The 24,892-nt window shown below is 46.9% G+C and overlaps 1 protein-coding gene across 1 annotated transcript in view; it reads right to left on the reverse strand.

Moving 5' to 3' along the window:
• Positions 1–24,892, reverse strand: part of sfrp1 (secreted frizzled related protein 1) — a 113,855-nt gene that overhangs the window by 71,908 nt on the left and 17,055 nt on the right. Inside the window, exon 2 of the mRNA XM_033014013.1 lies at positions 13,937–14,014. Coding sequence (XP_032869904.1) covers positions 13,937–14,014 — 78 coding nt within the window. The remainder of the gene's footprint in view (positions 1–13,936; positions 14,015–24,892) is intronic.

Genomic DNA, 24,892 nt, shown 5'->3' on the forward strand with positions numbered 1-24,892 from the left:
GGGGGGGGGGTTCAATATCCTTCAAACTGCTGAGGCAGCAGAAGGCAGTAAATTCAAGAGGTGGAATCAGTCCTGGGCAAGGCAGCCTGTTTACACTCCTGGGCCCTTTGACGGAGAGAGAGTTAGACAAGTAATAAACTGGCTGACAGGAACACTCATCACAAGCGAGACTGCAGCAGGAACAAAAGTGGTTTTATTATGTTCTTGCCGAGCCTAACTTAGCGTGCTTTCAAAACACACACACAAATGCCACCTTCATTCCCACTGCACTATGTTTCACTTTCACTGTCTGGACCAGAGCTGGATTTCCCAAGTTGCCAGCATTATCAACCAACTATTCAAAAAAAAAAAATACCGCGCTGTAGACTGAAATCTTGATGGGGTAAAGAATATTTTTTTTTTTTTGCAAATCTGTAAATTGATTCACTTGTAAAAATATTTCATTAGCAGCTGTGTGGCTGGTATATAGGTTTAGCTGGTCTCTATCCAAATCGTATCTGCAGTACGAACGTTAACTCTTAATTGGGCTTAAGTACTATAAAATTGTCTTCCTTTGCCTGGTTTTAATAAGTCTTATTTATTACCTTTGCTCATTTATAGGACATGGGCATCTTTCACATCCCAGCTGTTATCAGGCAACTGAACCGTCCTCTCACCAACTAGAGAGTGGTCCTGACCTCCCATTTACCTCATTGAGGACCTTCAGGCTATCTTTAATCGGACTTTAACTTGCACTGATCATTGCACCCTCTATGGTGTAACTGTACACTGTGGACAGCTTGATTGTAATCATGTATTGTCTTTTCGCTGACTGGATAGCACACAACTAAAACCAGCTTTTTCATTGTACCTTGGTAAGATTGTTAAGGGCTTGGACACACTAGAGGCAGGAAACATGTTCCCGATGTTGAGGGAGTCCAGAACCAGGGGCAACAGTTTAAGAATAAGGAATAAGCCATTTAGAACAGAGACGAGGAAACATTTTTTCTCACAGAGAGTGGTGAGTCTGTGGAATTCTCTGCCCCAGGTGAAGGCAGGTTCTCTGGATGCTTTCAAGAGAGAGCTAGATAGGGCTCTTAAAAATAGCGGAATCAGGGGATATGGGGAGAAGGCAGGGACGGGGTACTGATTGGGGATGATCAGCCATGATCACATTGAATGGCGGTGCTGGCTTGAAGGGCCGAATGGCCTACTCCTGCACCTATTGTCTAGACATGTGACAATAATAAACTGAACTACATTTATTACCTGGTTCTAATGTTGCCAAGAAGATGATTTGATTAGATTAGATTAGATTAGATTCCTTTATTGTCACATGTATAGATGTTGAGTTGAAGATGCTTCATCATTTCCTAATTGATAAGGACTTCCAGGATTTAGAAGTGGTGACAATGAAGGAACAGTGATATATTTCCAATGTTTAAGGTGGTGAATATGGGGTTGGTGAAAATGGTCAGTCACGCACCACAACACTGATGCCAAATGAAAATTATTTTGCAATTTACAAAATGTAAAATCGACTTTTGCTTATCCAAGCTAGAATGCAGATAAGGACACAAAGTGCTGGAGTAACTCAGCGGGTCAGGCAGCATCTCTCGAGAACATGGATGGGTGGCGTTTTGGTAGGAAGCAACTGCAGATGCTGGTTTAAACCGAAGATAGACACAAAATGCTGGAGTAACTCAGCGGGACAGGCAGCATCTCAGGTGAGAAGGAATGGGTGATGTTTCGGGTCTGAAGAAGTGTCTCGACCCCGAAATGTCACCCATTTCTTCTCTCCAGAGATGCCGCTTGTCCCGTTGAGTTACTCCAGCATTTTGTGTCTATCCTGGGTGACGTTTTGGGTCAGGCTTGGCCCGCTAAGTTATTACAGCATTTTGTGTCGATTTTCATAAACCAGCCTCATCTGCAGTTCCTTGCATCTAGAAGGCAGGAACATTAGGTTGCAGGGTCCAGTTCAAATTCATTCCAAAATGATAAAATATTGTCATCATAAGAAGGCAAGTGAAAGGAAAATGATTGCAATTGATTGAATTGTTTTCTTCCCTTACTCTTTAGAAAATTGTCCCAGGTAGTGAGGCTGTCAATGTTAAAGATGTTTCAAAATTGATTTGCTGAGCATTGATGCACTTGCTTTGAATTTCAATGAGTGAGTCACCAATGTGTACATCAGATATTTAGTTCCACAATAGTTTCCTCAGGTCGCAGTCTGATTGTGCTAATATAATAGCATTGAAGTTAACACTGTCAGCACGGGCTGCATGGTGGCATAGTGTTAGCGTTATTGCCTTACAGGGCCAGAGACCTGGGTTCGATCCTGACTATGGGTGCTTGTCTGCACGGAGTTTGTACGTTCTTCCCGAGACCTGCGTGGGTTTTCTTCAAGATCTTCGGTTTCCTCCCACACTCCAAACAAGGTAGAGGTTTGTAGGTTAATTGGCTTGGTGTAAATGTAAATTGTCCCTAGTGTGTGTAGGCTAGCGTTAATGTGCAGGGATCGCTGGTCGGTGCGGACTCGGTGGGCCAAAGGGCCTGTTTCCACATTGTATCCCTAAACTAAACTAAACCACTGCCCAGACTAATCATCTGGCTGTCTTATCAGATATCTCCTGACCCACTAGACACCTCACAACTACCAACCTCGACCTTATGGGTCAAATGTCCTCCATTTATCATAAGGGAATATGGAAACACTCTTCCAAAAGGAGACACTGTAAACATGGTGGCACAGCAGTTCAGCGGCAGAGTTGCAGCCTCACATTGCCAGAGACTCTGCCACAGATAGTACTTGAGGCCAGTTCATTGGCTATATTTAAGAAGGAGGTAGATGTGGCCCTTGTGGCTAAAGGGATCAGGGGGTATGGAGAGAAGGCAGGTACATGATACTGAGTTGGATGATCTGCCATGATCATATTGAATGGCGGCGCAGGCTGGAAGGGCCGAATGGCCTACTCCTGCACCTATTTTCTATGTTTCTATGAGACCCGGGATCAATGCTCATGTCAGGAGCTACCTGTACGGAGTTTGTACGTTCACCCTGTGACCACGTGGGTTTTAGAAACAGAGAAACATAGAAATATAGACAATAGGTGTAGGAGTAGGCCATTCGGCCCTTCGAGCCAGCACCGCCATTCAATGTGATCATGGCTGATCATCCCCAATCAATACCCCATTCCTGCCTTCTCCCCATATCCCCTGACTCCGCTATTTTTAAGAGCCCTATCTAGCTCTCTCTTGAAAGCATCCAGAGAACCTGCCTCCACCGCCCTCTGAGGCAGAGAATTCCACAGACTCACAACTCTCTGTGAGAAAAAGTGTTTCCTCGTCTCCGTTCTAAATGGCTTACTCCTTATTCTTAAACTGTGGCCCCTGGTTCTGGACATCGGAAAACATGTTTTCCTGCCTCTAGTGTAAACCTTTAACAATCGTATATGTTTCAATGAGATCCCCTGGTTGATTCCCCAGTCGGTGCTGTGTAGGCATCAGGGTGCATGGGATTATTGGCACTATGCTATCCACTGATCGCCTGTGAAAGGCTTGGATAGAATGGATGCGGAGAGGATGCTTCCACCAGTGGGAGAGTCTAGGACCAGAGGGCACAGCCTTGGAATAAAAGCACATACCTTTAGAAAGGAGACGAGGAGGAATTTCTTTAGAGAGGGTGGTGAACCTCTGGAATTCATTACTACAGACAATTGTAAAGGCCAAGTCATTGGGTATTTTTAAGGCGGTGATTAACTCCCCTTGATAGCCATGGGTGTCGAGGGTTATTGGGGGGGGGAAGGCAGGAGAGTGGGGATGAGAGGGAAAGATTGATCAGCCATGACTGAATGGCCAAGTAGATTCAACGGGTCGAATGCCCTAATTCTGTTCCGATGAACTTATGACCACCTAGAAGGAGGTGCGATAGCTCTGATATTCAGTTTAAGTTTAGAGATACAGCATGGAAACAGACCCTTCGGCCCACTGAATCCGTGCTACACTAGGCGCAATTTACAATTTTTACCAAAGCCAATTAAGCTACAAAGCTGTACGTCTTTGGAGAGTGGGTCATGGGGAGAACGTGCAAACTCCGCACAGACAGCACCCGTGGTCAGGATCGAACCCGGGTCCCTGGCGCTGTAAGGGACCCACTGCAACTCTACCGCTGAGCCACTGTGCTGCAATATGAAGGTACACAAAAATGCTGGAGAAACTCAGCGGGTGCAGCAGCATCTATGGAGCGAAGGAAATAGGCAACGTTTCGGGCCTATTTCCTTCACTCCATAGATGCTGCTGCACCCGCCGAGTTTCTCCAGCATTTTTGTGTACATTCGATTTTGCAGCATCTGCAGTTCCTTCTTAAACATTAAGAAAAATGACCTCTGTTGAGATAGCCCTTGGGATGTCAGCCACCAGGTGACCGTGCCCCGTGGCAAGGGAGATGGATAGACTGGCAGAGACCCAGGTGGCAGCAGAGGGAATGTGGGCAGAGACACGAGAGGAGCTGGTAGCAGTGGGAAAGATGAGCCAGATCTATCACAGTGCAGAGAACCGCTGTTCCAAACTAAATATAGGCTGCTGATGGTGAAAGGGCTAAGAGAGAGCTGTTTAAATATTATATGAAGTGTCGAAGTAAATCTTTTTGTGGTTTTCATGCGGTATTTTTCCGATTTTCTTTTTTTTCCCCCAAACCTGACTAACAGAAGGAGCAGTGTTCGACCACGTTCTGTGTGAAATGGCTTTCTGTGGTCAGGTACCTCTGCTGCGGGATCGATCCCAGACTAATTCATCAAAAGTGCACCCACTGGCTTTGACTGTATTACTTCTTTCAACTCCTGAAAGTGCTGCAGGTTTAACCCTTTCCCACGCACTGGGCCAAGAAATGAAACCAAGGCCCGTGGAGCTGTGAGGAGCTGAGGTCTTTGGGCTTCCTGGCCAGAAGTCCACTCCATCCGTGGAGACAAGGTTGCAATCAGCGGCCATCGCAACAGTGGATGAAGTACAGCTGGAGGTTGCGTACAGTTTTCGTCTCCTAATCTGAGGAATGACATTCTTGCCACAGAGGGAGTACAGAGAAGGTTCACCAGACTGATTCCTGGGATGTCAGGACTTTCATATGAAGAAAGACTGGATAGACTGGATAGACTCGGCTTGTACTCGCTAGAATTTAGAAGATTGAGGGGCGGTCTTATAGAAACGTACAAAATTCTTAAGGGGTTGGACAGGTTAGATGCAGGAAGATTGTTCCCAATGTTGGGGAAGTCCAGAACAAGGGGTCACAGTTTAAGGATAAGGGGGAAATCGTTTAGGACCGAGATGAGAAAAACATTTTTCACACAGAGTGGTGAATCTCTGGAATTCTCTGCCACAGAAGGTAGTTGAGGCCAGTTCATTGGCTATATTTAAGAGGGAGTTAGTTGTGGCCCTTGTGGCTGAAGGTAACAGGGGGTATGGAGAGAAGGCAGGTACAGGATACTGAGTTGGATGCTCAGCCATGATCATATTGAATGGCGGTGCAGGCTCGAAGGGCCGAATGGCCTACTCCTGCACCTATTTTCTATGTTTCTCTGTTTCTATGGAGATGCTGACGAGTGGACCAGCCTAACCAGTCGCTTGATAAGACACAAAATGCTGGAGTTACTCAGCAGCACAGACAGCATCTCCCAATAGAAGGAAGAGGTGACGTTTCGGGTCGAGACCCTTCTTCATACTCTGACGTCAGCCATTCCTTCTATCCAGACATGCTGCCTGTCCTGCTGAGTTACTCCAGCATTTTGTGTCTATAACCAGACCCTTGTTTCGCTCCCCATCACAAGGTACAAACCCGCTCTTGAGATCACTGTGATCAACACTTGTGCCTTTACTTTAGACTTTAGCGATACAGAATGGAAGTAGGGCCCACCAAGTCCATGCAGGCCATCTATCACCCCCATACACTGGCACTGTCCTACACACTAGGGCCAATTTGGGTGTCAGAGGTTATGGGCTGAAGGCAGGAGAATGGGAGAGATAGATCAGCTATGATTGAATGGTGGAGTAGACTTGATGGGCCAAATGGGCTAAGTCTGCTTCTATCACTTCTGATCTTACGGCTTATGAATTCACAATTTTTGCCAAAGCCAATTAACCTACAGATGTTTACATCTTTGGAATGTTCCTGGAGGAAACCAGCGCACCTGGAGTAAACCCACGCGGTCACAGGGAGAACGCACAAACTCCGTACAGACAGTACCCGTTGTCGGGATCGAACCCGGGTTCCTGCACTATGGCAGCAACTCTACCGCTGCGCCACCGTGCCGATCCCGTTCCTGCAGTGAATCAGCTAATTATTTCCACATGAACAAACTCATCAGGAAGGCTGGCTCCGTCCTGGGGGCGGAGTTGGAGTTGGATTCATGGGAGGTGGTCCTGGAGGGGAGGATGCTCCTCAAACTGCGGAGCATCCTGGACAATACAGCTCACACCCCCTCCATGACACACTGGTCAACCTGAGGAGCACCTTCACAAACAGACTGGTTCCACCAAGATGTGGGACATATGAAAGAATGGATCGACTGGACTTATATTCACTGGCATTTAGAAGGATGAGAGGGCATCTTAAAGAAAAGATTCTGTTAATACTTGCTTTAAATGGGTCTTCTGAAAGGCCAACCAGCCCTAAGCTGTCATATGCCGCAGGCATCTTGGATTTTTCTCAGTACATCTACGACACAAAGTGCTGGAGCAACTCAGCGGGTCAGGCAACATCTCTGAAGAACAGGGATAGGTGACGTTTCGGGTCGAGACCCTTCTTCTCCAGTATGAGAAAGGATCTTGACTCGAAATGTCACCTATCCATTTTTCCAGAGACGTTGCCAGACCCGCTGAGTTACTCCAGCACTTTGTGTCCTTTTGGATTTGTGGTGCTTTACCACATTGTGGGTTTGGAAGACAGATCTGCAGGTCTGACATGCCAAGCAAATGTAGACATTCACTGCCAGGGAGCCTTAATGATTGAGTCGACATCCTCCACATGTGTTCGAAGGAACAAAATAACATTGGGCCATTTCCGAATAATATCGCGCCTGTTGCCAGACCCCTAGAGATTGGGAGCGTGACTATTGTACAAGACATTGGTGAGGCAACGTTTGGATTACTGTGCTCAGTTTTCATCACCCTGTTATAGGAAAAACATTGCTAAACTAGCAAGGGCACAGAGAAGATTTGCGAGGATATTGGCAGGACTAGAGGTTTACGAGAATGTTGCCAGGACTTGAGGGGCTGAGCTATAGGGAGAGATTGAGCAAGCTAGGACATTAAACCAGCATCTGCAGTTACTTCCCACACATGGGTTTGGAAGGATTTAGCCCAAAAGCAGGCAGGTGAGATGAGTGTAGATGGGTCATGTTGGTCAGCATGGGCCAGTCGGGCCGAATGGCCTGTTTTGTCACTCAGTGACCTGCAAGCTGTGTGACCTACTTCATTTCAATCCCAGAATTTGATGCCTTTCTCCAACACTTCACAAAGCCTTTTTTGCAGCAGCAGCAGCAGCAGTTTTGTATCTGCATGTAAAAAGGCCTGTTTAATGGAATGCCTGAACCATTAACCACAGGTAAACCATGAAACAGGTGTGTGATCAATGCCCCAACTGTGCACACCGTTTCATCGAAGTTGCATGAAAATTAACTCTTTGCCAAACATTGAGATGGCAGCCACATCAGCTGTGAGCTCGGTCGAATGCCAGGACATTTGAAGAGGTTTTTAATGTTACAAACAAGTGAACTAGGTCAAGTGTACACAGCCAAAGACAAGGTCAACTTCTGCTCTCATCTTTTTGTATCTCCCTCCCTACGAATATTCCAATAAATACAAGCCTTTAACGCCCTTGAGTCTGGCCCTCTGTACATCTTTATCTCCTTCTCCTTAACACTTGCAACAAAGATTTCTGTCACCTTGAACACGCTCTCAAAAACTCCCTACCAACCAGCACCCTAACACTGTGTAGGAAAGAGCTGCAGATGCTGGCATACACTGAAGATAGACACAAAATGCTGGAGTAACTCAGCGGGACACAAGGAATGGGTGACGTTTTGGGTCGTGGCCCTTCTTCAGACTTAACTCTGCACTGCTCCCTTTTCCGACCTTAGGTCTTCTCTCTTGCCCCCCCCCCCCCCCCCCCCCACCCACCCTCCCCCCCCCCCCCCCCCATCCCCCGCCCATAGCCCACCCATGGTTCCTTTGATTATTTCCCCACAAGTCCCTGCGGAGCCTCTAAAAACCGCAACAGGAACCCATTCTATCACCTTTGGTTCCTTATTTCTTGCTTAGTACAGGTGTCAGAGGTTACGGGGAGAAGGCAGGAGAATGGGGTTCGGAGGGAGTGATAGATCAGCCATGATTGAATGACAGAGTAGACTTGATGGGCCGAGTGGCCTAATGTTACTCCAATCATTTGTGACCTTATTACCTGTCTGTTAAAGTACAGAATACTCAGTAATAACACACTTCGAGTATTAACTGTCTCAGCAGTGTCTGGGGGACTTCCCACAGTGCATAGCCTTTTGATTGAACATACCGCCATTGCAGCCTTTAGTTCCTTCTCACCATTGGGGCACTTTCCGCGGCCTGCGGCCTTCTGGGTAGGCACTGCCACCATTGCCGCCTTGTTTCTGACGAAAATTTGAGTGATCCTACAGTGTTAAGAGATATAGCACAGTAACAGTCCCTTGGGCCCACCAGGTCCACGTTAACCAGCGATCCCCGCACACTAACACCATCCTATACACATACTAGGAACAATTTACATTTATAGAAAGCCAATTAACCTACAAACCTGTAAGTCTTTGGAGTGCGGGAGGAATCCGAAGATCTCGGAAAAAAACCCACGCGATCACGGGTAGAACGTACAAACTCCGTGCAGACAACACAACAACTCAGTCGGGATCGAAGCCAGTTCTCCGGTGCTGGAAGCGTTGTAAGGAAGCAACTGAACCGTAGCCCCACCGTGCCATGTTGCGGCAATGACAAACTGCCTTTATTGCACCGATTATTATGGCCTGAATGGCTAAGTAGACTTGATGGGCCGAATGGCCTAATTCTGCTCTCAGTAAGGAGGTAATCCTTTTAATATAGTAGGGGGAAGATTGAAAGAAGTTAAAATCAGAAAACAAGCAATTTACACTCATCCGGTCAGAAATTTCTGTTCAATTTATATCGTTCGTCAATCTAGAACGGGCATGACATTTGACGTTGCGACAACATTGTGTGTCTAGAACCAGAACCTTGTCTCTCTCTTCCCATCACGAGGCGCAAACCTGCTCATGAGGCCACTGGGATCAGCACTTGTGCCTGTACTTTAGAGATACACTGTGGAAACCAAACGGCCATCAACCCATACACACTAGGGCCAATTTGGGTGTCAGAGGTTACGGGGAGAAGGCAGGAGAATGGGGTTAGAAGGGAGAGATAGATCAGCCATGATTGAATGGCAGAGTAGACAATGGACAATAGGTGCAGGAGTAGGCTATTTGGTCCTTCGAGACAGCACCGCCATTCAATGTGATCATGGCTGATCATCCCCAATCAGTACCCTGTTCCTGCCTTCTCCCCATATCCCCTGACTCCGCTATCTTTAAGAGCCCTATCTAGCTCTCTCTTGAAAGAGAACCGGCCTCTGAGGCCGAGAATTCCTCACACCCGCAACTTGACTAGACTTGATGGGCCGAATGGCCAAATTCTGCTCCCATCACTAAGGACGTAGTCGACCTTGAAGGGGCATGACGTTTTAGGAGGGATGGACTCTTACAGCGGGAAAATCGCCGTGAGAATTCCAGAGACAAGGAAGGTCTGCAAACAGTGCGTGGGTTCAATGGGCAGACTCTGCAGAATGCGCGACACTGTCAATGAATAAAGGAAAGCAGGGTCCAAATAAATGGCAGAATGCCTGACACACTCTGCTCTCAAGCTGTTAAACTCACACTAATAAACTCCAGTCTTTGAGAGCCGTCAAACAGAAGTGGTTTATGGTCAGACAGATGTTCTTTTACGGAACAATTTTAATTGAAGTTGCACATCTGATAGCCGTAAATACATTTCGTCATTTTGCTCTGCTAAATGTCCATTTAAATGTCAGAAAAACACTGTTTGGTAATCTCTTGCCAGTCCATTAATTTCATGTGGACGTTTAAATGAAAAATAAGGACACTTTTATCATTCAGTGCATTATTAAAGTTCACATTGTTAGCCTTGGTAACATAAGTCAAAGAATTTTGATTGGAGAATCCATCAAGATATTTGCAAAGTATAATGACTACTTAACAAATCACCTAATTGTCTCCATTATACTACGGTGTCAAATAAAGGGATGTTTAGATAGATAGAAAATCGGTGCAGAACAACAAACAATAGACAATAGGTGCAGGAGTCGGCCATTCGGCCCTTCGAGCCAGCAGCGCCATTCAATGTGATCATGGTTGATCATCCCCAATCAGTACCACGTTCCTGCCTTCTCCCCATATCCCCTGACTCCGCTATTTTTAAGAGCCCTATCTAGCTCTCTCTTAAAAGCATCCAGAGAACCTGCCTCCACCGCCCTCTGGCAGAGAATTCCACACACTCACCACTCTCTGTGAGAAAAAGTGTTTCCTCATCTCCGTTCTAAATGGCTTACTCCTTATTCTTAAACTGTGGGCCCTGGTTCTGGAAGTAGGAGTAGGCCATTTGGCCCTTCGAGCCAGCACCACCATTCAATATGATCTTGGCTGATTTTCCAAAATCAGTACCCCTTTCCTGCTTTCTCCCCATATCCCGATTCCATTAACCCGAAGAGCTATATCTAACTCTTTCTTGAATACAACCTGTGAACAATGACTAAATTCAACAATGTGAAGACTGTGGTACAAGCTTGCAAATATTCCAATGGCAATTTCTCAGTCAAACTGCTTTACCCACTTCAATGCACAAGACTCATGAACAATGTTGCACTAGGAGTTACCTGTGGACACACTTATCTCAGATCAAATCAAACTGGAAAGATGGGACCTTCTGCGTATACCGGGGGAATAAACTATAATGGCCTCAATCTCCTTTCCTCAAAACAAAAACTTTGCACTTTGATTGATTGAGTTTGTGTCCTTCACATTGCCAATTCTCCAGTTGGCTCCATTTCTCCCTGTTCTTCAGTTATTTTTATCCAACTTACAGAACACATTGTGCTCCCCACAGGGCAAAAACCTTGGTCCTCCAAAATATTCCAAATGGAATTTAAACTGGAGGTGGTGCAGGGAGGACTTAAGCCAGAAAGGGTTATTGGGAAGAAAGAGCTACTTTAAATTTAGTTGCATCTGGTTGGGTAACTATAGTAGGGTGGAGATTATTCCGTGCTTTAATTGTGCGGTGGAAGAACGAATTGCTGTACACATCTGTCTTTGTAGCTGGGATCACAAATTGGATCGAATGCCCTCGTCTGCTTCTAATTGGTTTGGGTTTGGTGTAGGTCTTGTAATCTATGTCGAGCTGACCATTTAACATTTTGTAAAAACAGGTCAAACGATGTCCACCAGAGCTAAGATACACACAAAAAGCTGGAGTAACTCAGCGGGCCAGGCAGCATCTCTGGAGAGAAGAAATGGGTGACGTTTATGGTCAAGACCCTTCTTCCACCAGAGTTAGACCCATCGCCAACATTTGGCCCATTTGGCTCTAATGCTTTCCTATCCATGTATCTGCTCAAATGCCTTTTTAAGGAGTTCATAAAATTATACGTGGCATAGATAGGGTAGACAGTTAGAACCTTTTGCCCGAGGGTGAAAATGTCAAAGACTAGAGGGTATAGCTACAAGGTCAGAGGTGGAAAATTTAAAAGGAGATGTGCGGAGCGAGTTTTTTTTTACACAGAGTGATGGGAGGCTGGAAAGAGCTGCCGGGAGTAATGGTGGAAGCGGATATGATAGTGGCATTTAAGTGGCTTTTAGATTGCCACATGTATATTGAGGGAATGGATAGATCGATGTGTAGGCAGAGGAGAACAGCTTAATTGGGCATCATGGTCAGCACAGACATTGTGGGCCGAAGGGCCTGTTCCTGATCTCATTGTCCTACTTTCTATGTTCTATGGCATTCAGTTTGAGGGTCTTTCAGCTAGGGTCATAGAAACATAGAAACATAGAAATTAGGTGCAGTAGGCCATTCGGCCATTTGAGCCTGCACCGCCATTCAATATGATCATGGCTGATCATCCAACTCAGTATCCCATACCTGCCTTCTCTCCATACCCTCTGATCCCCTTAGCCACAAGGGCCACATCTAACTCCCTCTTAAATATAGCCAATGAACTGGCCTCGACTACCCTCTGTGGCAGAGAGTTCCAGAGATTCACCACTCTCTGTGTGAAAAATGTTCTTCTCATCATGGTTTTTAAGGATTTCCCCCTTATCCTTAAGCTGTGACCCCTTGTCCTGGACTTCCCCAACATCGGGAGCAATCTTCCTGCATCTAGCCTGTCCAACCCCTTAAGAATTTTATAAGTTTCTATAAGATCCCCTCTCAATCTCCTAAATTCTAGAGAGTATAAACCAAGTCTATCCAGTCTTTCTTCATAAGACAGTCCTGACATCCCAGGAATCAGTCTGGTGAACCTTCTCTGCACTCCCTCTATGGCAATAATGTCCTTCCTCAGATTTGGAGACCAAAACTGTACACAATACTCCAGGTATGGTCTCACCAAGACCCTGTACAACTGCAGTAGAACCTCCCTGCTCCTATACTCAAATCCTTTTGCTATGAAAGCTAACATACCATTCGCTTTCTTCACTGCCTGCTGCACCTGCATGCCTACTTTCAATGACTGGTATACCATGACACCCAGGTCTCGCTGCATCTCCCCTTTTCCTAGTCGGCCACCATTTAGATAATAGTCTGCTTTCCTGTTTTTGCCACCAAAATGGATAACCTCACATTTATCCACATTATACTGCATCTGCCAAACATTTGCCCACTCACCCAGCCTATCCAAGTCACCTTGCAGTCTCCTAGCATCCTCCTCACAGCTAACACTGCCCCCCAGCTTAGTGTCATCCGCAAACTTGGAGATATTGCCTTCAATTCCCTCCTCCAGATCATTAATGACCGAGGCTTCAAGCGGTAACTTTCAGAGTTCACAATACTCCTGAGCAGCGCTTGGGACTGCATCACTGGAGTGGTCAAGTGTGCCAATCCATTGACAGTCTGTTAATTTCCCTGGAGAAAGCATGGAAACATCTTCCCTTTCACTGCCAGAGATTTCTGTTGAATTACATGTGTAGATCATCATCATCATCATCATCATCATCATCATCATCATCATCATTATCATCATCTCCGTTGAAAACATTAGCGATGCAGTGGCGCTAGTTTCCAACGGGAACGATGACGAACGCCCCACACATCTCCGTCCTCCAGTTCCTGCGGACTTCCGCCACTGGAAGTGTAGGATTTTGGTGTGTGTGTGTGTGTGTGTGCCTTATCATCGTTCCTTACAATGTTATATACAACAGTGATCGCAACTTCTACTGAAGTGTGGGTGGCCGTTGGCTCGTTAGGAGCTCATCCGCCCTTTGACAGGTCTTGTTTTTGGTCCTGCTGGGGGTCCACAGCCCCCTCCTCACCTGGCAAACCAGGTGGGGGAGACGGTTTAGTCGCCGACTATCCGACCATGGAGTGGGTAGCACGGGGTTACATGGTACTGGTTGGCGGGGGGGGGGGGGGGGGGGGGGGTGGGGGGGGGGGGGTACTCCCCCCGACCTCACCTGACTCAGGACTTGCCTTAGCAGGATGCACTGGAATCCAGCTGCAGTTACTTTTAGACCCACCCACACCTCAAGTCAACCATTCGCTCTCCTTCGTGCAATAAGGACGTACTGGAATAAAGTTACTGGGATTGAAGGCAGTGGCAGGGAAAGGGTGCAGTTTGGGTGCAGTCACAACAGACGTTCCTTACCAAATTCGCTGGCGCAGAGGTGATCCAGGATAATATCGGTGTTCATTTCGTTGTCGCAAGGAGGACATACTTCCGATGCTGTCGGTAAAAAGCAAACAAGATTCGGGTGGTCAGTGAGAGCAGAGAGAGGTAAGAAACTCCACAGATAGTTAGCAATAACCAGTCACGACCCAAAACTTCACCTATTCCTTCGCTCCATAGATGCTGCCTCACCCGCTGAGTTTCTCCAGCATTTTTGTCTACCTTCCATTTTTCCAGAATCTGCAGTTCTTTCTTAAATATAGGAAGAGCAAATATGCTTTAGAGAAAGCCGGAGAGAGGGAAAGTATGAAAACAGTTTCCTTGGCCAACCGAGTCTGACCGACCATCGATATCTATTTGTCTACTTATCTTATTCTAACCCAGTATATTTTCCGCACATTCCCATCAACTAGTTCCCAGATGCTACCACTCATCCACACACTAGGAACGATTAGATGACTAACTTCCCTTCACAACCATTTGAGAAAATGCATCCCCGAGAGAAACCGACGCAATCGCAGCATGAAAAGTCGATGTGGATAGGATGTAGACAAAATTACTGGAGAAACTCAGCGGGTGCGGCAGCATCTACGGAGCGAATGAAATAGGCAACGTTTCGGGCCGAAACCCTTCTTCAGACTGATGCAGGGTGGGGGGGGGGGGGCGGGAAGAAGAAAGGAAGAGGAGGAGCCAGAGGGCTGAGGGAGAGCTGAGAAGGGGAGGAGACAGCAAGGGCTACCGGAAATTGGAGAAGTCAATGTTCATGCCACTGGGGTGCAGACTGCCCAAGCGGAATATGAGGTGCTGCTCCTCCAGTTTCCGGTGGTGCTCACTCTGGCCATGGAGGAGGCCCAGGACAGAGAGGTCGGATTCGGAATGGGAGGGGGAGTTGAAGTGCTGAGCCACCGGGAGATCAGGTTGGTTAATGCGGACCGAGCGGAGGTGTTCGGCGAAAGATAGGATGTGTGCTGACAGAGTAGATGGTACTGAAACCCATTTCCATCTACTCACAATCTCACAAACACCGTCCCGAACCCAACCCAATTGGGACTGAACCTGGATCACTGGTGCCTCGATGCAGCAGCTCTGTTCCTGGTGTTGCCCTAAACTTTGTTTCTCTCTCCACAGATACTGCCTGACCAGGTTTGAGTGTTCCTGTGGAAGCAAGGAATTGCAGACGAAATGTGTAGGAAGGAACTGCAGATGCTGGTTTACACCGAAGATAGACACAAAATGCTGGAGTAAATCAGCGGAACAGGCAGCATCTCTGGATAGAATGAATGGGAGGTAGACAAAAATGCTGGAGAAACTCAGCGGGTGCAGCAGCATCTATGGAGCGAAGGAGATAGGCAACGTTTCGGGCCAAAACCCTTCTTCAGAAGGAATGGGAAGCTGGTTTACATAAAAGATCACAATATGCTGGAGTAACTCAGCGGGTCAGGCAGCATGGATAGGATAGGTGTTTAAGAAGGAACTGCAGATGCTGGGAAATCGAAGGTACACAAAAATGCTGGAGAAACTCAGAAGGTCTGAAGAAGGGTTTTGGCCCGAAACGTTGCCTATTTCCTTCCCTCCATAGATGCTGCTGCACCCGCTGAGTTTCTCCAGCATTTTTGTGTACCTTGGATAGGATAGGTGATGTTTCGGGTCGGGACCCTTCTTCAGACTATTTCCCTGTCGTTATTTTACATTTTGCTTTGAGAAATGATTTATATAACAAGAAGAATTTCAACAGTCAGGTAATGCTGGGAGAGGGTGCTCGAATATTTACAGCGCGAGGTAACAAAGCAGTAGAGTTGCTGCCTCAAAGTGCCAGAGACCCAGGTATGATCCTGGCCACGGGTGCTGTCTGTGTGGAGTCTGCACGTTCTCCCCGTGACCACGTGGGTTTTCTCCGGGTTTCCTCCCCACCCTCCATAAGTTGTGTGGGTTTGCAGGTTAATTTTCATTGGCCAAGATTTGTAAATTGTCGCCGGTGTGTGTGGGATAATGCTAGTGTACGGGGATCACCGGTCAGCACGGACTCGGTGGGCCGAAGGGTCCGTTTTCATGCAGTATATCCAAAACCAAAGCTACTCCGCAGAACCTTGGGATGAATGCCCTGTGTAAATGCTCTCACAGTGAAGCGAGGTTGGGGGGGGGAGTTGATGGATGATGAGATGGAGCGAGTTGTATACACAGGTGTTTCATGCAGAGTGTGGGTGAGGATTCCATCAGCTGGTGAGGAGTGAAGGATTGATGGAGCTGCCACGATGGATTGAAGCTTGGCTGACAGATTCTCCTCAGAGCTGTTTACGTCACACGCTGATACACTGCACACCAACCCGCTGGTGTTTATTTTACTTGTCATGCCTAATTTCACAGTGAAGAAAGTTAAACCTGCCTCAGCATTTTTTCCCCTCACTAACCTCAGGGAGAATTTACTGCTTTTGTGAAAGGACAGAAAAGGCAGCTATTAGATTGCCATTTGCCTCATTTTCTCTCTCAAACAGCTTTGCAAAACTTCTACCAGAATAAGCTCGATTTTTAAATCGCATAAAGTAAAGAAGATTTTAAAATAAATGTCTGAAGAACAATTAGCCTTTCCACATAATAGTTCTTAACATTCTTGTTTGCTCTAAGGCTTGTGGTGCGATGGTGAATTTCGTAGGCTGCTCTAGGCTGCGTCCACAATTCTCTGCAATTTCTTGAAATTGCAGAGAATTGTGGACACAGCCCATCCTCAAACTTGCAACTGTGTGGGAGGAAACCAGAGCACCCGGAGTAAACACACATAGTCACAGGGAGAATGTACAAACTCCATACAGACAGCACCCGTAGTCAGGATCGAACCCAGGTCTCTGGAGATCTCTGGTCAGCACAGATTTGGTGGGCCGAAGGGCCTGTTTCTGCGCTGTACTTCTAAACTGAACTAAGCCATTTCATCCACAGACAGGTCTCTGGAATTTCAGGTCGGGATCCTTCCTTGGGGTTGAAGACGGGTCCCGAACTGAAAGTCACCGATCCAGGATAATTCTTATAATAAAAAGAAATTGCAGATGCTGGTTTATACCAAAGATGGACACAAAGAGCTGGAGTAACTCAGCAAGTCAGGCAGCACCTCTGAAGAAAATGGATAGGTGGCGTTTCAGGTCAAGACCCTTCTTCAGACCAGAGTTCCTCGAGGTTATTCTAGGCTGGGTTACTCTCCATGTTCCATTCTTATCTCCCAAGCAAAACAGCAAAGAGTAGCTGCCTGGTCTTCGACTAACTCAGTAGATGGGTAGCTTCGAACCAGAGGTCCTCTGCCTTGTCATGAGTGTTGCTTGCAAATTGTTTTTTTAACATTGTAATTTAGCCTTGGACTGGCCTGTCACTTTTGAGTTAGATATAGCTCTTAGGGCCAACGGAATCAAGGGATATGGGGAAAAAAGCAGGAAAGGGGTACTGATTTTAAATGATCAGCCATGACCATATGGAATGGCGGCGATGGCTCAAAGGGCTGAATGGCCTACCCCTGCACCTATTTTCCATGTTTCAATGTTTGCTAAGTGTTTGGCAGGTATAGTTACAATGGCTTCATCCATGGTTACGTACATTGTGCTACAGCCATGCAGAATACTCCCTGTGAAGTAGCTACAGATGACAAGATGTTGTTTTCTTAAGAATAATACCAGTGACTGCAGTTCACTGCCTGTCAGCTATTCTGGAACATTCCATTGATGCGAACGAGGCCACATAAATTTAATTGTTCAAGGCTGCACAGTGACACAACGGTAGAGTTGCTGCCTTACAGCGCCAGAGACCCGGGTTCCATTCTGACAATGGGTGCTGTCTGTACGGAGTTTGCACGTTCTCCCTGTGACCATATGCGTTTTCTCTGGGAGCTCCCACATTCCAAAGACGTACAAGTTTGTAGGTTAATCGGCATCGGTAAGAATTGTAAATGGTCCCTAGTGTGTGTAGTGCTAGTGTATGGGGATCACTGGTTGGCACAGACTTGGTGGGCTGAAGGGCCTGTTTCTGTACCTCTAAACTAAACTGAGCCTTTTCATCCACAGACAAATCATAGTCTTACAGCACACAGAAACAGGCCATTCAGCCCATCTTGCCAAGCTGACCAACATGCGTACACGTGTCCCACCTGTCTGCATTTGGCCCACATCCCCCTAAAGCTTTTCTGTCCAAATAAAGAAGCAAATGCGGTAAATTGAAAAACGAGGCATTTTTACCAAGCATTAGTCCAACTAAAGCATTGGAATGTTATCACAAACCACAAGACTACAGTCGGGATGGTTTGTAACAATCATCTGAAACTGGAGATCGTACAGCTGGTTCGAAGTGTGCCTACTCTGCTAGCTGCTGTGTTACACACTCACTCACAAGTTACTCCATGGGTTTATTTCAATGAACCCATGGTCTGAATGGAACGAACAGTGGTTTATACCGCAGGCTTCAACAGAATATACCAGTGCGGTGAATGACATTCAAAATGAATTACGAATATAGATCCATCAATCTTGCTTTAAATTTATTGAAAAGGGATTTGTGCATGGTCTTTAAATTCCAATTTATTTCTTTGTAGACATAACGTCATACAGCATGATAACAGGCCCATCGGCCCAATATTCCCACACCAATCAACATGTCCCATCTACCCTAATCCCACTTGCCTGCATTTGGCCCATATCCTTCTAAACCGATCCAGTCTAGAAGCCCTGTCCCACGGTACGAGTTCATTACAAGAGCTCTCCCGAGTTTAAAAAAAATCTAACTCATGTTAAGCACGGAGAATGAACGTAGCGGGTACATCGGAGCTCGGGGATGTCTCTTAGCGCTAACGGCAGGTACTCGGGAAGACTCGCTAATGGCAGGTAAGCACGGGAAGACTCGTGAAGATTTTTCAACATGATGAAAAATGTCCACGAGAGCCCCGAGTACCGACGAGTGGCCATTACCGTAAATCTCCGAGTTGGAATCAGGGCAAGCTCGGGAGAACTCTTGGAATGAACTCGTACCGTGGGACAGGGGTTTTAATATACCTGTGTAACTGTTTCTTAAACGTTGGGATAGTCCCTGCCTCAACGACCTCCTCGTTCCATACACCCACCACCCTTTGTGTGAAAGTTATCCCTCAGATTCCTATTAAATCTCTCCCCCCTCACCTTAAACCTATGTCCGCTGGTTCTTGATTCCTACTCTGGGCAAGAAACCTTGTGCGTTACCCGATTTATTTCTCTCATGATTTTGTACACCTCGAGAAGATCATCTCTCATCCATCCTCCTGTGCTCCTGGGAATAGAGTCCTAGCCTGGTCAACTACTTCCTATAGCTCAGGCCCATGAGTCCTTGTAAATTTTCTCTGTACCCTTTCAAGCTTGATAACATCGTTCCTATAACATGGTGCCCAAAACAGAACCCAAACGCTACACGTGGCCTCGCGTACGTCTTATATAACCCTAACATGACCTCCCCAACGTCTATACTCAATACTCTGACTGATGAAGGCAAAAGTGCCAAGGAAACAACATTGGAGCATCGTGTAGGAGTACCTCGACATGTCAGGCAGAATCCCCAGCGAGCACGAATAGGTGATGATTTGGGTCAGGCCCCTTCTTCAGACTGGCATCTACAGTTCTTTATCTGTGGCTAAAGGGATCGAGGGGTATGGAGAGAAGGCAGGTACAGGATACTGAGTTGGATGATCAGCCATGATCATATTGAATGGCGGTGCAGGCTCGAAGGGCCGAATGGCCTACTCCTGCACCTATTTTCTATGTTGTTTCTATGTAAAAATCTTGCACGATTAATGCTTATTTGATTATACATATGCATACTTTTTAAACGTTTTTTTTGTTCAGTATGGGTGTTATGGAGTACTATGTTTGAGATTGAAAGACTAGGCCAAGATTGAAAAGACTAGGCTTGTATTCACTGGAGTTTAGAAGGATGAGGGGACATTTTATAGAAAATATATAAAATTATAAAAGGACTGGCCAAGCTAGATGCTGGAAAAATGGTCTCAAAGTTGGGTGAGTCCAGAACCAGGGGCCACAGTCTTAGAATAAAGGGGAGGCCATTTAAGACTGAGGTGAGAAAAAACTTTTTCACCCAGAGAGTTGTGAATTTATGGAATTCCCTGCCACAGAGGGCAGTGGAGGCCAAGTCACTGGATGGATTTAAGAGAGAGTTAGATAGAGCTCTAGGGGCTAGTGGAGTCAAGGGATAAGGAGAGACGGCAGGCACGGGTTATTGATAGGGGATGATCAGCCATGATCACAATGAATGGTGGTGCTGGCTCGAAGGGCCGAATGGCCTCCTGCTGCACCTATTTTCTATGTTTCTATGTTTACATATCTGTTGTGCTGCTGCAAGTAAGAATTTCATTGTTCCGCTTTGGGACATATGACAATAAAACACTCTTGACTAAGTAGGGTCATCTCTCTTCCCCTTTGAGTCTAGGCCAGGGGTGGGGAATTTCATCATGTTGGAATGCCGCATTAAGTTAGCTGTAATTTAATAAGGCCACATCCAAGAAACTTTAATTAGATATATTTCAAAATGTACATTATTTTGTTAAAATAGCCCGCATAACTTAATAATGTTTTAATTGTGGCCGTCAGTTGCGGAGGATTATTTAATTGAATCTTCTTTTACTCTTTGGTATTTTAAATACGTTCATTTTAAGATTAAAATTAATATAATAAAAGACGAACAAAAACATATTAATAAAAATAAAAGGATTTGTTCTACAAAATTTGATTCATTCAAAAGGCCGCACTTAATGGCCTAGAAGGCCGTAGGTTCCCCACCCCGAGTCTAGGCTGTGATGTTACAGTATTTAAAAACAAATCTCATTTCCACTACACCCACCTGCACATCCTGCTCATTATCCCAACCACTACACCTTGTTAAATGTAATTCCCGAGAGCTTGTTACATTTAGTCATGGAAACAGATGGCCACCAATGGATGATGTAGATACATGCTAGAAAGCAAGGCAAAGTATCTTTTCCAAAGATCCACTGCATTTTCATGCATCACCTCCAGTGCCAGAAACCACCTACCTACCCACGGGCAAGTGACGCTGTAGGTCAGGCAAGTGAATCATCCTCCATGGTCTTCATCCCACCTGCGTTCACAATCCTTTTGGTGGCCTCGGAAATGCTCAACAATTTCCAGTTCCTCGGTGCCAATGTCTAAGTTCATCATCAACATCTAATCCCTCTACACTTCCATCCTTCTTCAATGGTCTCTCTTCTCATAGAGTGATACAGTGTGGAAAGAGGCCTTGGGCCCAACTTGCCCACACTGGCCAACATGTCCCAGCTACACTAGTTCCCCCTGCCTGCGTTTGCTCCATATCCCTCCAAACCTGTCCTATCCATGTACCTGTCTGTTTCTTAAACGTTGGGATGGTCTCAGTCTCAACTACCTCCTCTGGCAGCTTGTTCCATACACCCACCACCCCTTTGTGTGAAATATATTCCTATTAAATCTTTCCCTTTCACCTTGAACATATGTCCTCTGGTCCTCGATTCCCCTACTCTGGGCAAGAGATTCTGTGCATCTACCCGATCTATTCCTCTCATGATTTTATACACCTCTATAAGATCACCCCTGAACCTACTGCGCTCCAAGGAAAAGAGACCCAGCCTACTCAACCGCCCAATAGCTCAGACCCTCTAGTCCTGGCAACATCCTCGTAAATCTTCTCTGAACCTTTTCAAGCTTGACAATATCTTTCCTATAACATGGTGCCCAGGACTGAACACAGTACTCTGAATGCAGTCTCACCAACGTCATATACAACTGTAACATGACCTCCCAACTTCTGTACCAATACTCTGACTGATGAAGGCCAAAGTGCCAAAAGCCTTTTTGACCACCTTATCTACCTGCGACTTGACCTTCAAGGAACCATGCACCTGTACTCCTAGATCCCTCTGCTCTACAACACTCCCCAGAGTTCTACCATTCACAGTGTAGGCCCTGCCCTTGTTGGACATCCCAAAATGCAACACTTCACATTTCTTTGTATTAAATTCCATCAAACATTCCTCCGCCCATCTGGCCAAATGATCCAGATCCTGCCGCAACCTTTCACAACCATCTTCACTATCTGCAAAACCAACCACTTTTGTATCATCAACCACCTTATTAAGCTTGCCCTGTATCTTCTCATCCAAATCTCCACCATCTCCCTCATCCAGCATCAAAGTCCCCTCAAGATGGAGAAAGCAAATGAACTCCAAAGTAGTGTCGGCGAGGTTTCAAGAAGATTAAGAGCGGATGTGGAGGCTTCTGAGGTGGTACAGAGGGGTTTTACCAGAACGCTGCCTGGATTAGAGGGTTTCAGCCACAGGGAGAGGTTGAATGAACTTGGATTGTTTTCACTGGAGTGTTGGAGGTTGAGGGGGAGACTTGATGAAACTGTATAAAATAATGAGAGGCATAGATAAGGTAGACAGTCAGAACCTTTTCCCCCCACAGTGGAATCCAACACTAGAGGGCATAGCTATAAGTTGAGAAGGGGAAACTTTAATGGAAAGTTTTTTTTAAACAGAGTGCTGTAGGGCCTGGAACACCCAGCCAGAGGTTGTGGTGTTGTCAATGATAGTGGTGCTTAAGAGGCTTTCAGATCGGCACATGGAAGTTCAGGAAACAGGGGCATGTTGATAATGTACAGGTAGATGAGACTGGTTGAACTTGGTATAAACATTGTGGGCCAAATGGCCCATTCCTGTGATGTGTTATTCTATGTTCTATGAAAGAGGAACAATGGGAATGGGATATGTGTAAAAAAAGCTGCTCTACATATTTGCTACTCAAGATCTCTATAAAATATAATCACAACCTCACCTCTCACTTCACCTCTCACTTGCCAGGCTTTGTCCTGCCACCATCTCTTTTCCATCATTCTCCGCCCCCCTCCCCCCTACAATCATTCTGAAGAAGGGTCCCAACCCAAAACATTACCTATCCATGTCCTCCAGAGATGCTGCCTGACCCGCTGAGTTACTCTAGTGCTTTGTAATCTCTGCAAGATTCCAGCATCTGCAGTTGCTTGTTTCCCAAAGTTTAAATCAAATGCCTTCTAAGGCCTAACATTGTCTGAAACAGCAGGTCGTCTTCTCTGGTGAACGGAATTATAGTTTAGGTTTGAGATTCAATGTGGAATCAGGCCCTTCGGCCCACCGAGTTCATACTGACCAGCGATCACCCGTACACATCCTACACACTAGGGACAATTTACAGCAGACACTTAAGGGCCTGTCCCACGAGCATGTGACTGCATGCGGCAAGCGCGACCTAACCAGAAGGGAGGTCGAGTGAGTGACATGAAGTTCGAACGAAGTCCGTGGGAAGTTCGCGCGTGACGTACGGCGTCGAGACGGTGCGTACAGCGTCGAGGTGCCTGTGGGCCGGCAGGCCGTTGCCGCGCGGAATTTTTGAACACAATTTTTCGGAGCCCCGCGCGATGTCGGGACCAGCTCTGCACAACTCCATGCGGCTCTGGCGATCGAAGTGGGACCGGCCCCGCGAGGCCGTACGGCTCAAGCGACCACGTTAGGTCGCGCTTGCCGCATGGAGTCGCATGCTCGTGGGACAGGCCCTTAAACCTACAAACCGGCACATCGTTGGAATGTGGCAGGAGATCCCAGCTCCAGGAGAAAACCCATGCGGTCACAGGGGGAACGTTCAAACTCCAATCAGGCAGCTCCCGTAGTCTGGAACAAAGAGGGATCTCTGGCGCTGTAAGGCAGCAGCTCTACCGCTGCGCCACCTCAAATGCCGCCCCTAGAATAATTTTAGCGCTAATGTAAAAAATGTAACAGAGATCTGCCAAAAGCAACTTGGAAAATGGCTTTGGAGCAGGAGGCTAGGAACCGTCCAAGTCCCAGACTGATGGTTTCATTGCTGAATATTCAGCGCAAGTAGCTTGCGAGGCAGGAGTTGTTGGAAGATTTCCACCACAGGCTGGTGGTGCCACCTAAGGTCCAGTTGGCTCAACTGATGAGTTTTTTAAAAACAATTCAGTGGATGCTGTCGTCAAACAGCGCCACAATGTCTCCTCCATTCCTCGAAGAGTTTCTCATGTTATTTTGTTTTAATGCTCCATGCTCTCTTCCTCAATCTCTCCCCATCCACCATGCTCTCTCGACATTTCTTTCCTCCTCTTAGGATTAAAAATAATCTATTTATCGGGAAAGGACACAGATAAAATGGCATTGAGGAAGAAGCAGGGGGGCTGCATGGTACCGCAGCGTAGAGTTGCTGCCTCACAGCCCCAGAGATCCGGGTTCGATCCTGACCATGGGTGCTGTCGGTAAAAGGTTTGTACGTTCTCCCAGTGTCTGCAAGGGTTTTCTCCGGGAGCTCCGGTTTTCTCCCAAACTCAGGTTTGTAGGTTAATTGGCTTTGGTAAAAAAAATGTAAATTGTCCCTAGTGTGGGGATCGCTGGTCAGCGCAGACTCGGCGGGCCAAAGTGCCTGTTTTCACACTCTCTGAGGGGGGGAGAGGAGAGGGGGGGGAGAGGATAGGGGGGGGAGAGGATAGGGGGGGGGAGAGGGGGGGAGAGAGGAGAGGGGGGGGGAGAGGAGAGGGGGGGAAGAGGAGAGGGGGGGAAGAGGAGAAGAGGAGAGGAGGAGAGGAGAGAGGGGAGAGGAGGGAGGGGAGAGGCGAGGGGGAGAGGAGAGGGGGAGAGAGATCGCAGGGAGAGGGGGCGAGAGAGGAGAGGGGGGGAGAGGAGGAGGGGGGAGAGAGGAGACGGGGGAGAGAGCGGGAGGGGAGAGAGATGGGGAGGGGGAGAGAGGCGGAGGGGCGGAGAGAGGGGAGGCGGAGGAGAGGGGGGGTGGAGAGAGGGGAGGCCGCCAAGAGTAGAGGGAGGGGGGGAGAGGGGGGGAGGAGAGGAGGGGGGGAAGGAGGAGGGGGAGACGAGGAGCGGGGCGGAGA

Source organism: Amblyraja radiata, chromosome 39 (assembly GCF_010909765.2).
Source record: "Amblyraja radiata isolate CabotCenter1 chromosome 39, sAmbRad1.1.pri, whole genome shotgun sequence".
NCBI classification, from domain to species: Eukaryota; Metazoa; Chordata; class Chondrichthyes; order Rajiformes; family Rajidae; genus Amblyraja; species Amblyraja radiata.